This window comes from Tachyglossus aculeatus, chromosome 21, assembly GCF_015852505.1.
Source record: "Tachyglossus aculeatus isolate mTacAcu1 chromosome 21, mTacAcu1.pri, whole genome shotgun sequence".
In the NCBI taxonomy this organism is placed as follows: Eukaryota; Metazoa; Chordata; class Mammalia; order Monotremata; family Tachyglossidae; genus Tachyglossus; species Tachyglossus aculeatus.
The window spans coordinates 630,847-650,556 of record NC_052086.1 but is presented as its reverse complement, the minus strand read 5'-3'; the positions used below and the strand labels follow the sequence as shown (position 1 = coordinate 650,556).

General features: G+C 55.8%; 2 protein-coding genes and 1 non-coding gene across 3 annotated transcripts; 2 read left to right on the top strand and 1 right to left on the bottom strand.

Moving 5' to 3' along the window:
- Window positions 1-9,669, top strand: RANBP1 (RAN binding protein 1). Its single transcript, XM_038763231.1, has 6 exons — window positions 1-217; window positions 5,431-5,567; window positions 6,507-6,664; window positions 7,775-7,903; window positions 8,726-8,791; window positions 9,224-9,669. The coding sequence occupies exons 1-6, from the start codon at window positions 203-205 to the stop codon at window positions 9,355-9,357; spliced, it is 639 nt and encodes a 212-aa protein (XP_038619159.1). The 5' UTR covers window positions 1-202; the 3' UTR covers window positions 9,358-9,669.
- Window positions 8,831-8,960, top strand: LOC119943150. Its single transcript, XR_005455626.1, has one exon. It is a non-coding gene; the product is annotated as a small nucleolar RNA SNORA77 (small nucleolar RNA).
- A 2,611-nt stretch (window positions 9,670-12,280) lies between the features above and the next one.
- On the bottom strand, window positions 12,281-15,660 carry LOC119941805 (bisphosphoglycerate mutase-like). The gene is made up of 3 exons (XM_038762306.1): window positions 15,281-15,660; window positions 14,674-14,901; window positions 12,281-12,494 (listed from the first exon to the last, which is right to left on the bottom strand). Exons 1-3 carry the CDS (start codon window positions 15,658-15,660, stop codon window positions 12,281-12,283), a joined length of 822 nt encoding a protein of 273 aa, XP_038618234.1.
- Between the last annotated feature and the right edge of the window lie 4,050 nt (window positions 15,661-19,710).

Genomic DNA, 19,710 nt, shown 5'->3' with positions numbered 1-19,710 from the left:
GCGGGACAATAAAGTTGGGCTTGTTGCGGCCGCGGCCTGTTTCCCGCCGGAGGACTCAGGGGGGCCCGGGGACGCTGAGGAGAAGGAGGACGACAAGGAGGAGGAGAAGGACGCTGAGGAGGACCACCACCACCGGGGGGACACCGACCGACCGACAGACCGAGCGACAGACCGAGCGAGCGGGAGCCGCCCCTCAGCGGCCATGGCCGACCCCAAGGTGCCCGGCGGGCCCGCTGCCCTGCCTCTCGGGCCCACGTGGGCGGGCGGGTGGGCGGGCGGCGGGACGGGGGGGAGAGGGGGCCCGCCATGTTGGCCCCCGTCGCCAACGGTTTCCAGCGCCGCACGCGGGGAGGACGCCCCTCTCCTCCCCCCCCCCCCACCTTTAGCGGCGGCCTTCGCCTGTGTAACGAGCGCCTCAGACCCCCCCCACCCCACCTTTAGCACCGGGGCTCGCCTCTGGAGTGAGCGCCTCAGCCCCCCCACTTTAGTGGCGGCCTTCGCCTATGTAGTGAGCGCTTCAGGCCCTCCCCTTTAGCAGCGGGGTTCGCCTATGTAGTGAGCGCTTCAGCCCCCCACATTTAACAGCGGGGTTCGCCTATGTAGTGAGCGCTTCAGGCCCCCCCCCCCCCCCACTGTAGCGGCGGGGTTCTAAGGAGTGAGCGCCTCAGGCCCTCCCCTTCAGCAGCGGGGCTCGCCTATGTAGTGAGCGCCTCAGCCCCCCCCCCCCCCCCCCTTTAGTAGCGGGATTCGCCATGGAGCGAGCGCCTCAGCTCCCCACCCTTTAGCAGCGGGGTTCGCCTATGTAGTAAGCGCTTCAGCCCCCCCCATTTAGCAGCGGGGTTCGCCTATGTAGTGAGCGCCTCAGTCCCCCTCCCCTTTAGCAGCGGGGTTCTAAGGAGTGAGCGCCTCAGCCCCCCCCCCCCCATTTAGCAGCGGGGTTCGCCTATGTAGTGAGCGCCTCAGGCCCCCCCTTTAGCAGCGGGGTTCTTCTATGTAGTGAGCGCCTCAGCCCCCCTCCTTTAGCAATGGGGTTCGTCTATGTAGGGAGCGCCTAACACCCCCCCCTTTAGCAGAGGGCTCGCCTATGTAGTGAGCGCCGCAGCCCCTCTTTAGCACTGGGGTTCGCCTATGTAACGAGCGCCTCAGGCCCCCCCCTTTAGCAGCGGGGGTCGCCTATGTAGTGAGCGCCTCAGCCCCCCCCCCCCTTTAACAGCTATTTAGTGAGCGCCCCAGTGCCGGCATGAGCCCCCACGTGGGAGAGGAAACGGGCCTTCAGCCCCCATTTTGCAGCCGGGGCGCCCACACGGAGGAGGAGGAGGATGATGATGATATTGGTTAAGCGCTCACTAGGTGCTAAGCGCCAGGGAGCGGTAGGGACTGTCTCTATATGTTGCCCAACTTGTACTTCCCAAGCGCTTAGTACAGTGCTCTGCACACAGTAAGCGCTCAGTAAATACGATTGAATGAATGAAGGCGCTGCGGGGCCAGGTGGGCCCACGAGGGGCTCACAGCCTCAACTCCCATTTTCACAGATGGGGAAACTGAGGCTCAAAGAATCATAGTAGTAATAGTGGTGCTTGTTAAGCGCTTACTATATGCCAAGCACCGCTGTAAGCGCAGGGGAGGATACAAGGTGATGAGGTTGTCCCACGTGGGGGCTCACAGCCTCCATCCCCATTTTTACAGATGAGGGAACTGAGGCCCAGAAAATAATAATGGTAGTGGTGTTTACTAAGCGCTTACTATGTGCGAAGCACTGTTCTAAGCGCTGGAGAAGTTACAAGGTGGTCAGGTTGTCCCTCGGGGGGCTCAGAGCCTCATTTGCCATTTTCGCAGGTAAGAGCACTGAGGCCCAAAGAACAATTATAATAATAATGGCGTTTATTAAACGCTTACTGTGTGCCAAGCACTGTTCTAAGCGCTGGGGAGGTTACAAGGTGATCAGGTTGTCCCACGGGGGGCTCCCAGCCTCCATCCCCATTTTTACAGATGAGGGAATTGAGGCACAGAGAATAACAGTAATAGTAATGGCGTTTATTAAGTGCTTACTATGTGCCAAGCACTGTTCTGAGCGCTGGGGAGGTTACACAGTGGTCAGGTTGTCCCACGGCGGGCTCACAGCCTCCATCTCCATTTTTACAGATGAGGGAACTGTGGCACAGAGAATAATAATAGTAGTAATGGCGTTTATTAAGCGCTTACTATGTGCCAAGCACTGTTCTAAGCGCTGGGGAGGTTACAAGGTGATCAGGTTGTCCCACGGGGGGGCTCACAGCCTCCATCCCTATTTTTACAGATGAGGGAATTGAGGCACAGAGAATAACAGTAATAGTAATGGCGTTTATTAAGTGCTTACTATGTGCCAAGTACTGTTCTGAGCGCTGGGGAGGTTACAAAGTGGTCCGGTTGTCCCACGGGGGGCTCACAGCCTCCATCTCCATTTTTACAGGTGAGGGAACTGAGGCACAGAGAATAATAATAGTAGTAATGGCGTTTATTAAGCGCTTATTATGTGCCAAGCACTGTTCTGAGCACTAGGAAGGATACGAGGTGATCAGGTTGTCCCACGGGGGGCCCACAGCCTCCATCCCCACTTTTACAGATGAGGGAACTGAGGCCCAGAGAACAATAATAATAATAATGGTGCTTATTAAGCGCTTACTATGTGCAAAGCACTGTTTTAAGCGCTGGGGAGATTACAAGGTGATCAGGTTGTCCCACTGGGGTCTCACAGCCTCAGTCCCCATTTTCACAGATGAGGGAACAGGCCCAGAGGATTATAATGGCGTTTATTAAGCGCTTACTATGTGCAAAGCACTGTTCTAAGCGCTGGGGAGGTTACAAGGTGATGAGGTTGTCCCACGGGGGGCTCACAGCCTCAATCCCCACTTTTACAGATGAGGGAACTGAGGCCCAGAGAATAATAATAATGGTGTTTATTAATCGCTTACTATGTGCAAAGCACTGTTTTAAGCGCTGGGGAGGTTACAAGGTGATAAGATTGTCCCACGGGAGGGCTCACAGTCTTCATCCCCATTTTCCAGATGAGGGAACTGAAGCCCAGAGAAGTCAAGTGACTTGCCCAAAGTCACACAGCTGACAAGTGGCAGAGCCGGGATTAGAACCCATGACCTCTGACTCCAAAGCCCGGGCTCTTTTCCACTGAGCCACGCTGCTTCTTGCTTACTAGGAGCTAAGCGCTGGGGTGGTTACAAGGTGATGAGGTTGTCCCACGGGGGGCTCGCATCCTCCATCCCCATTTTTACAGATGAGGGAACTGAGGCCCAGAGAAGAATAATAATGGCATTTATTAAGCGCTTACTATGTGCAAAGCACTGTTCTAAGCGCTGGGGAGGTTACAAGGTGATCAGGTTGTCCCACGGGGGCTCACAGCCTCCATCCCTATTTTTGCAGATGAGGGAACTGAGGCCCAGAGAAGAAGAATAATGGTGTTTATTAAGTGCTTACTATGTGCAAAGCACTGTTCTAAGCGCTGGGGAGGTTACACGGTGATCAGGTTGTCCCACGGGGGTCTCAGCCTCAATCCCCACTTACAGATGAGGGAACTGAGGCCCACAGAATCAATCAATCAATCAATCAATCGTATTTATTGAGCGCTTACTATGTGCAGAGCACTGTACTAAGCGCTTGGGAAGTACAAATTGGCATCACATAGAGACAGTCCCTACCCGATAGTGGGCTCACAGTCTAAAAGGGGGAGACAGAGAACAGAACCAAACATACCAACAAAATAAAATAAGTAGGATAGAAATGTACAAGTAAAATAAATAAATAAATAAATAAACAGAGTAATAAATATGTACAACCATATATACATATATACAGGTGCTGTGGGGAGGGGAAGGCGGTAAGGCGGGGGGATGGAGAAGGGGACGAGGGGGAGAGGAAAGAAGGGGCTCAATCTGGGAAGGCCTCCTGGAGGAGGTGAGCTCTCAGCAGGGCCTTGAAGGGAGGAAGAGAGCTAGCTTGGCGGATGGGCAGAGGGAGGCCATTCCAGGCCCGGGGGATGACGTGGGCCGGGGGTCGATGGCGGGACAGGCGAGAGCGAGGTACAGTGAGGAGATTAGTGGTGGAGGAGCGGAGGGTGCGGGCTGGGCAGTAGAAGGAGAGAAGGGAGGTGAGGTAGGAGGGGGCGAGGGGATGGAGAGCCTTGAAGCCCAGGGTGAGGAGTTTCTGCCTGATGCGCAGATTGATCGGTAGCCATTGGAGGTTTTTGAGGAGGGGAGTGATATGTCCAGAGCGTTTCTGGACAAAGATAATCCGGGCAGCAGCATGAAGTATGGATTGAAGTGGAGAGAGACAGGAGGATGGGAGATCAGAGAGAAGGCTAGTGCAGTAGTCCAGACGGGATAGGATGAGAGCTTGAATTAGCAGGGTAGCGGTTTGGATGGAGAGGAAAGGGCGGATCTTGGCAATGTTGCGGAGCTGAGACCGGCAGGTTTTGGTGACGGCTTGGATGTGAGGGGTGAATGAGAGAGCGGACAATAATAATAATAATAATAATAATAATAATGATGGAGTTTATTAAAGGCTTACTATGTGCAAAGCACTGTTCTAAGAGTTGGGGAGGATACAAAGTGATGAGGTTGTCCCCCGAGGGGCTCACAGCCTCAGTCCCCATTTTTACAGATGAGGGAACCGAGGCCCAGAGAATAATATTGATGGCGTTTATTAAGCGCATACTATGTGCAAAGCACTGTTCTAAGCGCTGGGGAAGTTACCAGTTGATCAGGTTGTCCCACTGGGGGGATCATAGTCTTCATCCCCATTTTACAGATGAGGTGACTGAGGCACAGACTTGTCCAAAGTCACACAGCTGGCAATTGGTGGAGCCGGGATTTGAACCCATGGCCACTGACTCCAAAGCCCGGGCTCTTTTCAACACCCAGCCACGCTGCCTCTCAGCCTTTCCAGACTGTGAGCCTGTTGTCGGGTAGGGACCGTCTCTATATGTCGCCAACTTGTCCTTCCTAAGCGCTTAGTACAGTGCTGTGCCCACAGTAAGCGCTCAATAAATACGATTGAATGAATGAATGAATAAGTACGATTGAACTCATAAGTGAATGAGAAGTTGAGGGGCTTGCCCAGGGTCCCCCGGCAGAGAGGGGGTGGAACCCGGTTGGCGCCTCTTTATATTCTTTCATTGCCTTAGGAAAGGTTTCATGGAGGAGATTTGACTTGGGGAGGGCTCCGAAGATGGGGAGAGCGGTGGTCTGTCCGACGGGAAAGGGGTAGGAGTTGAGTAAGGAGGGTGGTAGAGGACAAAGTGTGTCCGCTGGGCCGTAGCGGGAGGTGAGCGACGTCAGGTAGGAGGGGAAGAACTGGTTGTGGGCAAGCGCCTTGGGCTCTCGGAGCAGCTCCGAGGAAACGCTCAATTCCTGTGGATCCTCTTCCCTCTCCCCGCCGCAGGAAACTCCAGAGGAGCACGACACCTCCACCGAAAACGCAGACGATTCCAACCACGACCCCCAGTTTGAGCCCATAGTTTCCCTTCCGGAGCAGGAGATCAAGACGCTTGAAGAGGACGAGGAGGAACTCTTTAAGATGTGAGCGGCGGGCCCACTTTTGCACGTGGTGGGCGGGGGCTCCGGGACCGGTGTCCACGGTTTCCACGCGTCCCGAAGCAGGGGCCGAAATGGGAGACGAGGGGAGGCTTGGCACTTCACAGGGTTGGGGAAGTGGGAGACCCGAGCCCCAGTGGGCCGTCTCCCCCGGTTACCTCCCTGAGGGAGCCTTTGAGGAGAGCCCCTGAATCGGTGCCTCTTTGGGGGGCGTTGAGATTGAGTGGTGTCCGTGACGTTCCTCGTCTCTTCCTCTCCTTCACCGGCCACGGGTCCCGAGGGAGCGGAGATGTTTGTTGCCGAATTGTCCTTTCCAAGCGCTTAGTACGGTGCTCTGTGCACAGTAAGCGCTCAATAAGAATGAATGAACGTGTGCCTGGCCAGTGGGGAAGAAGGAGAGATGCCCGGGTAGATTTAATGCTCGGTGTTCCCCCCGGGGAAGGGCAGACTGTTGGTCACCGTGTCGGTCGGTAAATCTCCCAGCCAACCCCCTAGCTTCAGAGCCCGTTCTGAGGCTGCTCAGAAGCAGGGCACACCTCCCCTCCGGGGTCCGAATGGCGCTCGGCCCACAGTGGGCACCTAGGAGGAGCCCCGTGCCGTCCCCCTACCCGGATGGCATCGGGCGAGGCTCCGCACGCGGCTCCCTCAGTCCTCCCAGCGGGGCAGCCCCGTTCCGGCCCTGAGCCCTGCTGGGGTGGGGGTCGAGGGCTCTCCTCTCCTTAGCCCGGGTCCCCTCCGGGTTCTCGGCCGGGGCTTTGTCAACCCTCCCCTGCCGCCCGGTCGGGTCTGCAGAAAAGTGCCACCCTCCCGGTGGGGGCCGGTGAGCCGCTGGAATAATTCGGGCCAGGTGGGGTGGGAAGATCGGGCGCACGGAGGGTCCCCCGTGCCCGGTGTGCCAGAGTGGGCCCCCGTCTCTTGTCAAAGGCGAGCCAAGCTATTCCGGTTCGCGTCGGAGAGCGAGCTCCCGGAGTGGAAGGAGCGAGGAACCGGCGACGTGAAGCTGCTGCGGCACAAGGAGAAAGGAACCATCCGCCTCCTCATGCGGCGCGACAAGACGCTCAAGATCTGCGCCAATCACTACAGTACGTGGTCCTCGCAGCCCCCTGCCACGGCACCCGAAAGGGACTATTAGAGTTAGGGGACGGCGGAGGCCGGGCCCGGTCCCTGTCCTAACGCCCCCCGGGGAGCCCCTCTGCCCCCCTGGCACTGGCAGCGGAGAAAGCAGTTAACATATTATTACGGTGGCATTTGTTAAGCACTTGTGTGCCAAGCGCTGTTCTAAGCATTTGGGGTAGATGTAAGGAAATCAGGTTGAACCCCGTCCCTCTTCGGGCCCACAGTCTTAATCCCCGTTTTACAGACGAGGTGACTGAATCACAGAGAAGTCAAGTGACCCACCCGAGGTCACACAGGTGGTAGAACCCGCATCATTCCCAGCTCGGCCAATTGTCAGCTGTGTGACTTTGGGCGAGTCACTTAACTTCTCTGTGCCTGTTCCCTCATCTGTAAAATGGGGATGAAGACTGTGAGCCCCCCGTGGGACAACCTGACCAACTTGTAACCTCCCCAGTGCTTAGAACAGTGCTTTGCACACAGTGAGTGTTTAATAAATGCCATTACTATTATTATACATTCAGTCGTATTTACTGAGCGCTTACTGTGTGCAGTGTACTGTACTAAGCGCCTCTGACCCCCAAGCCTGTGCTCTTGCCACTAGGCCATGCTGCTTCGCAGTTGGGGAGCCTTGGGAGCCAGCGGGTGGGTGGCTTGTTCGGTGGCTCATTCGAAAGTTGGCCCCCGAGCCCGCCTGCCCGGGTGGAAGCCCATTCCACGGGTTCCAAACGTGTCCCCAAGTGTGGTGTCCTCCTCGTCTCTCCCCTGCTGGGAGAGATGGAATGATTATTCCTGCTGGGGACATTTGTCCCTGGGGCTCCATGCCCACCCTCCACCTCTCCTTAGGCTCAGGCCCAAGCCACCCAAAGGGGCATGAGGTTATGGGGGGGCGGGAGGAGGGGACATCCCTTGTGGTTTGTGGGGTTTACCCGGCCGTGAGACGTGAGCCCAAGTGTCACGTCGTTGGGAGGGGGCGGCGCCCGGTCGTAGAACGGGAAGAGAAGGAGTCGGGGGCACCGGGCGCCCCTCCGTCCCCCTTGGGTGTTGGGCCTGACTGGGAACCGGGGTCTCTCTTGCAGTCACCCCTCTGATGGACCTGAAGCCCAATGCCGGCAGCGACCGGGCCTGGGTCTGGAACACACACGCAGACTTCGCCGACGAGAGCCCCAAGCCCGAACTCTTGGCCATCCGGTTTTTAAATGCAGAAAGTAAGCGACGGGGCTTGGGCGGGCGAGCGGGGGCTAGGGGAGCCGAGGGGCGAGGCTGGCGCGGTCCGGGACGTGCCCACGGTTACGGGGGTCTTGGGATCGATAGATAGAAGCAGCGTGGCTCAGTGGAAAGAGCCCGGGCTTTGGAGTCAGAGGTCATAGGTTCAAATCCCGGCTCCGCCAACTGTCAGTTGTGTGGCTTTGGGCAGTCACTTCACTTCTCTGGGCCTCAGTTCCCTCATCTGTAAAATGGGGATTAAGACCGTGAGCCCCCCGTGGGGCAACCTGATCACCTTGTAACCTCCCCAGCGCTTAGAACAGTGCTTTGCACATGGTAAGCGCTTAACAAATACCATCATTATTATTACTGTCGATCGGCGGTGTTTATCGGGTGCTTACTGTGTGTGGAGCACTGTGCCGAGAGCTTGGGAGAGTTCGATGAAACGGTTGGCGCGTCCCCTGCCACAGTAAGGTGACAGTCTGGAGGGTTTGGAGGTGGCCTCCGGGCAGGGGCCTTGGGTTTGTGGCCCAACCGGCCGCGGCAGGCCCCCGGCTGCAGACCTGTGCTCTCGTCGGGTAGTGTGGCCCTCGTCAGCTGGGTCCTCTGGAGTCCTGACAGCCCCCGTTATTCGCGTGTCAACGGCCCGGGGGCCCGTACCCCCAACCGCCATCCCCTCGGGGACCGGGCACGTCGGGCACGCGGAGACGGCGAGCCTTCCAGCCGTGGGTGCGAGCGTGGCGCCGGCCCGCGGGGCTTGACCCGCGGCCCAGCTCCCTGCCACAGTCACCACCGAGCCTTTTCCCCTTCCCCTCTGCCGACAGACGCGCAGAAATTCAAGGTCAAGTTTGAAGAATGCCGGAGCGAGATCGAGGAAAAGGAAAAGAAAGGTAGGGCCTCCGGCGGCCGCGGTCCCGGTCGACCTTCACGCAGGCTCACCGTGCCCCCGGCCGCGCTCCTCGGCCTTGGCGCTTTTTCCGCCTGCCAGAGAAATTCCCCGGGCCGCTGCCGGCACTTCGGGTGACGGGGGGCCGTGGCGGCTGGCGGGGGGTCACGTCTGCCGCCTCGGCCGGTCCACGGGGCGGCGGCTCCCGTGGGGCGGCTGCCCGGCTTTCTGCCATCCGGGGACGGGTGCGGGATGCCGACGGGGGAGGACTGGACCGTGCCTGGGGGGATTGGCCAGGTCTGGGCTTGACTGCGGTGGACCGCAGTCGCATCCCTCCACGCGCTTCCCGCCCGCCCCGGGTCTCTGGGCGCGTCCCGGCATCCCTGTCCCGGACCGGCCCCGGGCCCCGTTGAGTAGCCCGGCTGTCTCCCGGCAGGCTCGGGCAAGAGCGGCGCCGACCCCGACGATGTGGCCGAGAAACTGGAGGAGCTCTCTGTCAAGGAAGAGAGCAAAGCAGCGGCTGAGGAGGAGGGAGAGAAGGAGGAGGAGAAAAGCCAGGAGAAAAACTGAAGAGGTGGGATAAGTCATCTTGGGCTGCGCAGTCTTTCCTCACCTTACGTTTTTGGGTTTTGTTTTTTTTTTTTCCTTCCTCCGGATCTTGTTTTTTTCGTTGTTGTTGTCGTTGTTTTTTTTAATACACAAGGGACTTTATACAAAGAATGAATTCCATGTTTTTTCTAAGCTTTTGTCCTTTGGAAGATGTCTTCAGAAAAATCCATATTCCCAGTCATGAAAATGTACTGCGCTCACTTTCTTTTCCACAGTGGAAACACTTATTTATAGTCATCCAAAAGAGCAAATAAAACCAATTTGAGCAGCGTGGCCACGGCGGGCCTGAGTTGTGTGAGCCCCGGCCCACGGGACCCCGGCCGCCCCGGGCTCGGTCCTCGGGGCGGGGGCGGTTCCTTTCAGGGGTCTCTCAAGGTCTCTGGGCGGGCACGTGGCACCCGGCCCGCTCCGGGAATGCCGGATGGCCCCGCCGGAGTCTTCCCCCGTCCGGCCCCTCCCTTCCGCAGCCGGGGACCCGGGAGCTGCCGGAAGAGATGGTGCTTGGGTCGCGCTTGAGGCCGGCGTCCCACCCTTCCCCCCCCGTTGTCGTCGCCCCCAGAAAGAGGATCCGGTGAGGGGTTGGGGTCTCTCGGTGGCGAGCGGCCCCTGCCCCGAGCGGACACCCACACCCAGGCGGGCGGAGCAGCGGGAAGCCCCGACTCCGGTCGGACGCGTGGACCAGCGGTCGGCCTCGTCCCACCCCGTGACCCCCAGACGCGGCGGAGGTGCCGAGGAGACCCCCGAGGCTACGGCGGCTCGGCTCCCGGGGGAGCGGGGGCCGTTCAAGAGCGTTGAAAGCCCACCGGCCCCGACGCCGTGCTCTCCGGTGGACGCCCGTGCCTCGGGCTCGGCCCGGGGTCTCCGCCGGATGCGCCCGTTTCCCGAGGGAGAGGGGACTTGCTCAGAACCAAACCGAAGACTTCTTTCTTCAGCCGTTCGACCGTTCCGACTCGTGTCCTGTGTGCGTGGGAGTGTGGGCGCGCGCGCGCGAGTGTGCATGTATGTGTGCGCGTTGGGTCTCGTGATGCTCGGTGAGCGGCCGGGCCGGGGGCCGGGGGGCTGAGGACGGTGGGCGGGGGGGGCGGCGCTCACACGGATGCGGTTGGGCCGGAACGAGCCGTCACGCGGGAAGAAGCGGGAGGGGGAATCCTCGGATCTTGCCGTCTGACGCCTCGCGTTCCCCCCGCGGGGTGGGGGGTGGGGGGAGGGCTGGAGGGGGCTCCCGTTTCCATGCGTTGTTTCCAGTGAAGTGTGTGAAAAGGCTTCCCCCCACCCTGATGAGTGAACTTCTGTCGTCGCTTCCTGTAACTTTGTGTTCCGAGAGAGAATAAATGCTACAATGTGGAAACTCAGTCCTCCGTCTCCAGCTTGTCTGAGAAACTGGTCTCACGGTCCCCGGCCCCCCGGGGTTCCGGGCTGCCGGTGGCCAGGGACCTTCGGGTTGGGGGTGGTTGTGGCACCTCCAGTTTTGTGGTATTCGTTAAGCGCTTACTGTGGGCCGGGCACCGTAGTGAGCGCCGGGGTGGATACGAGCGAATCGGGTTGGTCACAGTCCCGGTCCCAAATGGGGCTCGCCGACTCAGTCCTCATTTTACAGATGAGGTAACTGAGGCCCAGTGAAGTGACTTGACCAAGGTCACCCAGCAGACACGGGGTGGAGCTGTGAATAGGACTCAGGGCCCGATTCCCCGGGCCCAGGCTCTAGCCGCCGTGCCGTGCTTTTAGTGCCGTGGTGGGGAGTCACGGAAGGTTTCGGTTTCTGGACGTTGTCGATTCCTTCCCCACCGTGCTTCCCTGGGGATTGGGCCGGCCGGGAGGGGAGGTGGGCGGGCGAGGGTGGCCGAGCGGCATCCGGCGGAGACTTGAGGGCCGGGACCCGCGCCGGGGGTCCGTGACGTGCCGGCCGGCGGCTGGCACTGTACGTGCTGAAACCCCAGCGTCATCTTCACCCACGTTGGCTGCCGATGGGTAGAGCTGGCCCTGGAACTCGGGTCTCTCGCCTCTTCCCTTCCCATCAGGCAGAAACCCCTCACCCTGGGCTTCAAGGCTGTCCATCACCTCGCCCCCTCCTACCTCACCTCCCTTCTCTCCTTCTCCAGCCCAGCCCGCACCCTCCGCTCCTCCGCCGCTAATCTCCTCACGCTACCTTGTTCTCGCCCGTCCTGCCATCGACCCCCGGCCCACCTCATCCCCCGGGCCTGGAATGCCCTCCCTCCGCCCATCCGCCAAGCTAGCTCCCTTCAAGGCCCTGCTGAGAGCTCACCTCCTCCAAGAGGCCTTCCCACACTGAGCCCCTTCCTTCCTCTCCCCCTCGTCCCCCTCTCCATCCCCCCCATCTTACCTCCTTCCCTTCCCCACAGCACCTGTATATATGTATATATGTTTGTACATATTTATTACTCTATTTTACTTGTACATATCTATTCTATTTATTTTATTTTGTTAGTATGTTTGGTTTTGTTCTCTGTCTCCCCCTTTTAGACTGTGAGCCCGCTGTTGGGTAGGGACTGTCTCTATATGTTGCCAATTTGTACTTCCCAAGCGCTTAGTACAGTGCTCTGCACATAGCAAGCGCTCAATAAATATGATTGATTGATTGATTGATTCCCTTGGACTCCCGGAGGACACGGGGCTGGGAGCCAGAACTGCCAAGCCCCAAGGCGGCCCCGCAGTGGACGAGGGGGTGGAGTTGGGGGCGAACGCTGCCACCCGTCAGGATGCCGAGGTGCCCCCCGCGGGAGACTGGCACTCGCCGGGGGCCCACCAGTTTCTCCCAGAGGGCCCGGTTCCGTCGCAGGGCGCGCGATCTGATGGCCCTTAGGCCGTCGTGGCCAGAGAGGTCACAGCCAAGAGGCCAGGGTGGCAGCCAGGAAGGGGCGTTCGATCAGTAGAGACCCTTTCCCCTCCTCCTCAGGTCCATTGCAGAGCTTCGGATCTTGCTCCGCCCAGTCCCACTCACTCGGAAGCCGTCCGGGCCGTCCGTGAGCACGCCGTTCCCCCAGAGCCCTGACCACCGACTTTCCCCGCCCCGCTCCCGGGTCCGGATGCCAACCGGTGAGTGAACGTCCGAGGTGTGAATAGGCGGTAAGTGGTGCGACCTGGTACAGAGAGCCGCGTCCCGCGCCCCCGCTTTCCTGCTCCGTGACCTCGGGTGAGCCGTTCTTCTCTGGGGGAACAAATGGTCCGGCCCCACGTCGGACTCTACTAAGTGCTGGGGTGGATACAAGCAAATAATAATAATTATAATGGCATTTGTTAAGCGCTTACTATGTGCAAAGCACTGTTCTAAGCGCTGGGGGGGGGATACAGCGGGATCAAGTTGTCCCACGTGGGGCTCACAGTCTTAATCCCCATTTTTACAGATGAGGTAACTGAGGCTCAGAGAAGTTAAGTGACTTGCCCAAGGTCACACAGCTGATTCATTCATTCAATCATATTTATTAAGCGCTTACTGTGTGCACAGCACCGTGCTAAGCGCTTGGGAAGTCCAATTCAGCAATGTCTAGAAACGGTTCCTACCCAACAACGAGCTCACAGTCTAGAAGAAGCAGCGTGGCTCAGTGGAAAGAGCCCGGGCTTTGGAGTCAGAGGTCATGGGTTCGAACCCCGGCTCCGCCACACGTCTGCTGTGTGACCTTGGGCAAGTCACTTAACTTCTCTGAGCCTCAGTGACCTCAACTGTAAAATGGGGATGAAGATTGTGAGCCCCACGAGGGACAACCTGATCACCTTGTAAATCAATCAATCAATTGTATTGAGCGCTTACTGTGTGCAGAGCACTGTACTAAGCGCTTGGGAAGTACAAGTTGGCAACATATAGAGACAGTCCCTACCCAACAGCGGGCTCACAGTCTAGAAGGGGGAGACAGAACAAAACCAAACATATTAATAAAATAAATAGAATAGATATGTACAAGGAAAATAAATAAATGAAGGCCCTGAAAATATTATAAAGGGGCTCAGTACCGAGTTCAAACCAGGTAGAAGATATTGACTCAAAAGACTGGACAATTGGCCATCCTAGTTACCACCTTCACCCCCAAAAGTGACTGCTTTTCCAACCACCAGTTTAGACTGTGAGCCCACTGTTGGGTAGGGACTGTCTCTATATGTTGCCAATTTGTACTTCCCAAGCGCTTAGTCCAGTGCTCTGCACATAGTAAGCGCTCAGTAAATACGATTGATGATGATGAACCACCAGTAGAGTGAGTGTCCCGTCATCACCGTGACTACGCTTTCTACACGGCACCTCCACCGGTAATTTCTTCTTTTACGCACGGGCCAGTAAAACGTCGGTAAGTTTGGGGGCTTCCCTGCAGTGGCGGGATGTAACTCTGCCGACCCCCAAGGAGTGTCGGGGGGAGGGGGGACAGAAAGAGAAGTAAAGGGAGAAGCCAAAATTTAAGGTGCTTCTGGGAACGATCATCCCAGAGTTAAAGCGTTTAGAACATGGAGAGCTATTTCAGTTCCCCAAGTGGAGGCTTTAGGTCTCAGACTTCAAAGTTTGGGTGCTCCTGAAGAATCTGGGTGATAGGAAGTCCTTTGCCCCTTTCCTGAGGGGCAGGGACCCCTAAAGGGCTACAAAAGGCCCCCTCCTTCCTACCTCCATCCCACCCCACCCCTCCCCGGGTTCCAGACAACCCACGCCAACCAAGTTCCTTTTGGTCCTCCCTTATTACTCCGATTTTCTTTTTTTTTAATAAGATTTCATCTCCCACGCAAGTATTTACAATTAAAAACATACCCGGAGCCAAACGCATGTAATTAAGCGCTTAAAGTGACGTCCATACTTTCTTGCCTAGCTCAGGCTTTGAAAATGTGTAAAAGTGACCAGCAATCCTCTATTGATAGAGCTCTGATTGAGATTCGGGGCGGGGGGTTCCCGAGATTCTGATTGAGATTCCGGTTCCAGTCCGCTTCGGCAGCTGAAAGTACGACCTTGGATAAGTTGCTGTGCTTGAGAAGCAGCGTGGCTCGCTGGAAAGAGCCCGGGCTTTGGAGTCAGAGTTCGTGGGTTCAAATCCCGGCTCCGCCAATTGTCAGCTGTGTGACTTTGGGCAAGTCACTTCACTTCTCTGGGCCTCCGTTCCCTCATCTGTCAAATGGGGATGAAGACTGTGAGCCCCACGTGGGACAACCTGATCACCTTGTAACCTCCCCAGCGCTTAGAACAGTGCTTTGCACATAGTAAGCACTTGATAAGTGCCATTATTATTATTATTATTATTATTATTATTATAAGTTCTTCCTCTGTGAAGTGGGGGGAAACGGTCACACCTTCCCTCTTCCAGATGCTTCAGTAGCGCCCTGCTGCTGTTCCCATGGGCGGAGATGAGAATGGTTTTGCCGCTTTTCAGCGCGGGTGCGATCCTCTCGGTCCAAAAGGGCAGGAGTCTATCCAACACCTCCTTTAGGCTTTCGGAGCGGGGCAGTTTATCCACCGACGCGTCACAGCATTTATAGCGGCGGTCATTGTAGATCTCGTGATAGTATGGGTGGGATTCTCTCCCACCCTCTCTTCTTCCCTTCAAGGCCCTGCTGAGAGCTCACCTCCTCCAGGAGGCCTTCCCAGACTGAGCCCCTTCCTTCCTCTCCCCCTCGTCCCCCTCATCTTACCTCCTTCCCTTCCCCACAGCACCTGTATATATGTATGTATGTTTGTACATATTTATCACTCTATTCATTTTATTTGTACATATCTATTCTTTTTATTTTATTTTGTTAGTATGTTTGGCTTTGTTCTCCGTCTCCCCCTTTTAGACTGTGAGCCCACTGTTGGGTAGGGACCGTCTCTATAAGTTGCCAATTTGTACTTCCCAAGCGCTTAGTACAGTGCTCTGCACATAGTAAGCGCTCAATAAATACGATTGATGATGATGATTCGTCGATGGGAGGTGGGGTCACATCGTAGGTTCTTCTCCAGATCCTCACCTGCTCTTCGCCTTGGTTCAGCGCCATCTTCTCCCCGTCGAGGCCGATGAGGGTCCCGTAGTGACGCTCATTCAACCGCCACGAGCTCTCCGCGGGGACCCATTCTTGCCCCATTTCCTCCAACCCCAGCCAGGCCGTGTGGATGGACCGGTCGAGGACTGAGGTGAACACCAGGTCGAACTCAAAGTTCAGGGCTCCGAGTTGTTTCCCACAGTTCTGGGCCTCCCTGACGCCGTCGCTGTTGAGCTTCTGATCCACCCAGCTGCGAAAGCGATTCTCCTTTTTCCAAGCTCCTTCCCCATGCCTTAACATAACCAGTTTGTACTTGGACATGTCGAACCGTGGCGGGCTCCCTGGAGAGCTCAGGTGGGACTGGTGAAGTTTATCGGCGACGAAGCATTGTGCGCAGAGCACTGTACTAAGCGCTTGGGAAGTCCAAGTTGGCAACTTATAGAGACGGTCCCTACCCGACAGCGGGTTCACAGTCTGCTGGGGAAGGGGCGCAGGGCCGGACCGCGCAGCCCCCCTTCACTCAACGCCTGGCGAGCTCCGCTCCTCCGAGCGACAAATCATCATCATCAATCGTATTTATTGAGCACTTACTGTGTGCAGAGCACTGTACTAAGCGCTTGGGAAGTACAAGTTGGCAACATATAGAGACAGTCCCTACCCAACAGTGGGCTCACAGTCTAAAAGGGGGAGACAGAGAACAAAACCAAACATCCCTGTCCCACGTGGGGCTCACCATCTCAGTCCTCATTTTGCAGATGAGGTAGCTGAGGCCCAGTGAAGTGACTTGCCCGAGGTCACACAGCAGACACAGGGTGGAGGTGTGATTAGAACCCACAACCTAACTCCCGGGCCCAGGCTGTAACCAATAGGCCATGCTTTTGGTGCTGTGGTGGGGAGTCGCCAAAGGTTTCATTCATTCATTCATTCAATCGTATTTATCGAGCGCTTACTGTGTGCAGAGCACTGTACTAAGCGCTTGGGAAGGACAAGTTGGCAATATATAGAGACGGTCCCTACCCAATCTGGATTCCTTCCCCACTGGGGACTTGGGGAAAATGGTGGGGGCTTCCCTGAGGATTGGGCCGACCGGGAGCGGAGAAGGGCAGGCCAGGCCGAGTCCCGTAGCGTGGGCAGCGGCCTCCAGCAGAGACTTGAGGCCCGGGACCCGTGCCGGCCGCTGAGCCAGAGGCGGGGACAAAACAGGGATGGTTTGACCCGATTGTGTCTATCCCAGTATTTAGCACAGCGCTTGGCGTGTAGCAAGCATTTCGCACGATTACCGCTACCACTATTGTTAGTATCTATTGGTTTAGAATTAGTTATTGAAGTATCTAGACTGTGAACCTGCTGTTGGGTAGGGACCGTCTATATGTTGCCAACTTGCACTTCCCAAGCACTTAGTACAGTGGTCTGCACACAGTAAGCGCTCAATAAGGGTGGGGGCAGTTTGAGGTCTCGAAGTGCTGCCACGGTGGGAGTCAAAATAGGTCGATAGGCAGAACGCTACAGGAAACCAAATTTAGAGGAGGGCCTTTTTCCTCTCCTGCTCCCCATCTACCCCACCCTACCTCCTTCCCCTCTCCACAGCACCTGTATATATGTTTGTACAGATTTATTACTCTATTTTACTTGTACATATTGACTATTCTATTTATTTTGTTAATGATGTGCATCTAGCTTTATTTCTATTTATTTTGATGACTTGATACCCGTCTACATGTTTTCTTTTGCCGTCTGTCTCCCCCTTCTAGACCGTGAGCCCGTTGTTGGGTAGGGACCGTCTCTATATGTTGCCAATTTGTACTTCCCAAGCGCTTAGTACAGCGCTCTGCACATAGTAAGCGCTCAATAAATACGATTGATGATGATGATGATTGCCCAACATGGAAAAGGTGTCATCTGGCTACTGCATTCAATAGTCGTAGAAATGTCAGCCAGCGAGGGGGTTTGGAGCAAGTGTTTTGTGCCAACCACCAATCATTTTTTTTTCCACGTCAGGAGGAAGGTGACAGTGGAGAGCCACTGTTATCCATGCTAAAAGGCCACTGTTACACCGTCGAAATGGCTACACTTCGCGGGAAAGCCCCACCAGGAGAGGAAAAACGTGCTTCGATCGAGGTAAAGCTTGTGGTCTCTGACCGGAGGGAGAGCGTTCTGAGGGCAAACGTCAGCTAGGGTGGCCGGAGCGGCCCGGGGGCTTCGGGAGCCGAGCCCGCGTGGTGTGGGGACACTCGGTAGAAGAAGAGATGCGTTGCCAGCGCTCTAGTGTGCGGAAAGCGGAGTCTCTGCCCTACTCCGGGTCCCCTATTCTCCCCTCCCTGAGGGTCCCCCAACAGACCCTCTGAATCCCCCATCCCCGCTGCCCGCCCCCGGGCTCCCCATTCCTTCCTTTGAGGTGCCGGATGCAGCAGGGAGAAGCGTGTGGGACCATTTTTTTTAGGAAAACGATCCAGGAGTTGAGGTAAGTCCGGACTGGAGAGGTTGGAGGCCGGGAGATTAGCCAAAAGGCTGCTGCAGAAGTCCAAACAGGATGCGATGAGCACCCGGAGCCGGCGTGGTGGCGGATCTGGGAAATGTTGTGGAGGAAGAACGGCAGTAAGGATGATGATATCTGCTAGGTACTCTTGATGTGCCAAGTACTGGGATAGTGCAAGACTATTTATTTTACTTGTACATAGTTACTATTCTATTTATTTTGCTCATTCATTCATTCATTCAATCGTATTTATTGAGCACTTACTGTGTGCAGAGCGCTTGGGAAGTCCAAGTTGGCAACATATAGAGACGGTCCCTACCCAACAGTGGGCTCACAGTCTAGAAGATGTTTTACTTCCCAAGCGCTTAGTCCAGTGCTCTGCACACAGTAAGCGCTCAATAAATACGATTGAATGAATGAATATAGTTTTAATTCTATTTGTTCTGACGATTTTGACACCCGTCTATGTGTTTTGTTTCGTTGCCTGTCTCCCCCTTCTAGACCGTGAGCCTGTTGTTGGGTAGGGACTGTCTCTAGATGTTGCCGACTTGTACTTCCCAAGCGCTTGGTACAGTGCTCTGCACTCAGTGAGCGCTCAATAAATACGATTGAATGAATAAATGAAGTCGAGGACCTGGGTTCTAATCCTGACTCTCCCCATTGTTTGCTTAGTGACCTTGGACAAGTCACTTTTACTTCTAAATACGTCATTCATTCAATCGTATTTATTGAGCGCTTACTGTGTGCAGAGCACTGTACTAAGCGCTTGGGAAGTACAAGTTGGCAACGTACTTGAGTTCTCTCATCCGTTAAATGGCAATTAAGACTTTAAGCCCCAGGTGGGACATGCCACTCCTCAAAAAACTCCAGTTGTTACCCATCCACAAGTTGTTGCCAACTTGTACTTCCCAAGCGCTTAGTACAGTGCTCTGCACACAGTAAGCGCTCAATAAATACGATTGATTGATTGATCCACCTCCGCATCAAACAAAAACTCCTTACTCTTGGCTTTAAAACAGTCCACGACCTTGCCCCCTCCTCCCTCACCTCGCCACTCTCCTTCTACAACCCAGACCCTCCCCAATTCGCTCCTCTAGTGCTATCCTAGAGAAGCAGCGTGGCTCGGTGGAGAGAGCCCGGGCTTGGGAGTCAGAGGTCAGGGGTTCAAATCCCGGCTCCGCCAGCTGTCGGCTGTGGGACTTGGGGCCGGCCACTTCACTTCTCTGGGCCTCAGTTGCCTCATCTGGTAAAATGGGGATGAAGACTGCGAGCCGCCCGAGGGACAACCTGATCACCTTGTAACCTCCCCAGCGCTTAGAACAGTGCTTTGCACATAGTAAGCGCTTAATAAATGCCATTATTATTGTTAGAACAGTGCTTTGCACATAGTAAGCGCTTAATAAATGCCATTATTATTATTATTATTATTATCCTTCTCACAGCACCTTGATCTCTCCTGTCTTGCTACTGATCTCTACCCCACTTCCTGCCTCTGGCCGGGAGCGCCCTTTCTCTTCTTCAAATCTGACAGTCAATGATTCTCTCCCCCTTCAAAGCCTGATTGAAGGCATATAATAATAATAATGAAATAATAATGATGGCATTTATTAAGCACTTACTATGTGCAAAGCACTGTTCTAAGCGCTGGGCATATCTCTCCTCCAAGAGGCCTTCCCAAGAAGAAGCCCCACTTTTCCACTCCCTTCTGTGTCGCTCTGTCTTGTTCCCTTTGCTCTTCCCCCTTTCCAGCCCCAGTACTTTATGTTTAAGTTTATGTTAAGTTTTTAAGTACTTTAAGTTTCAGTACTTTATGTACACATCTATAATCTTATTTATTTGCATTCGCTTCTGTCTGCTCCCCTCTAGACTGTAAGTTTGTTGTGGGCAGGGAATGT

Bases quoted from the DNA above. Each gene is read 5' to 3' on its own strand.
- RANBP1 (XM_038763231.1), top strand. The intron at 6,665-7,774 runs GTACGTGGTCCT...TCTCTCTTGCAG, and splicing joins GATCTGCGCCAATCACTACA to TCACCCCTCTGATGGACCTG. The intron at 7,904-8,725 runs GTAAGCGACGGG...CTCTGCCGACAG, and splicing joins CCGGTTTTTAAATGCAGAAA to ACGCGCAGAAATTCAAGGTC.
- LOC119941805 (XM_038762306.1), bottom strand. From the start codon at position 15,660: ATGTCCAAGTACAAACTGGTTATGTTAAGGCATGGGGAAGGAGCTTGG. The intron at 14,902-15,280 runs CGAATCATCATC...AGAGGGTGGGAG, and splicing joins GTGACCCCACCTCCCATCGA to AGAATCCCACCCATACTATC. The intron at 12,495-14,673 runs GTGTGACCGTTT...TCTCTGTACCAG, and splicing joins AAGCATCTGGAAGAGGGAAG to GTCGCACCACTTACCGCCTA.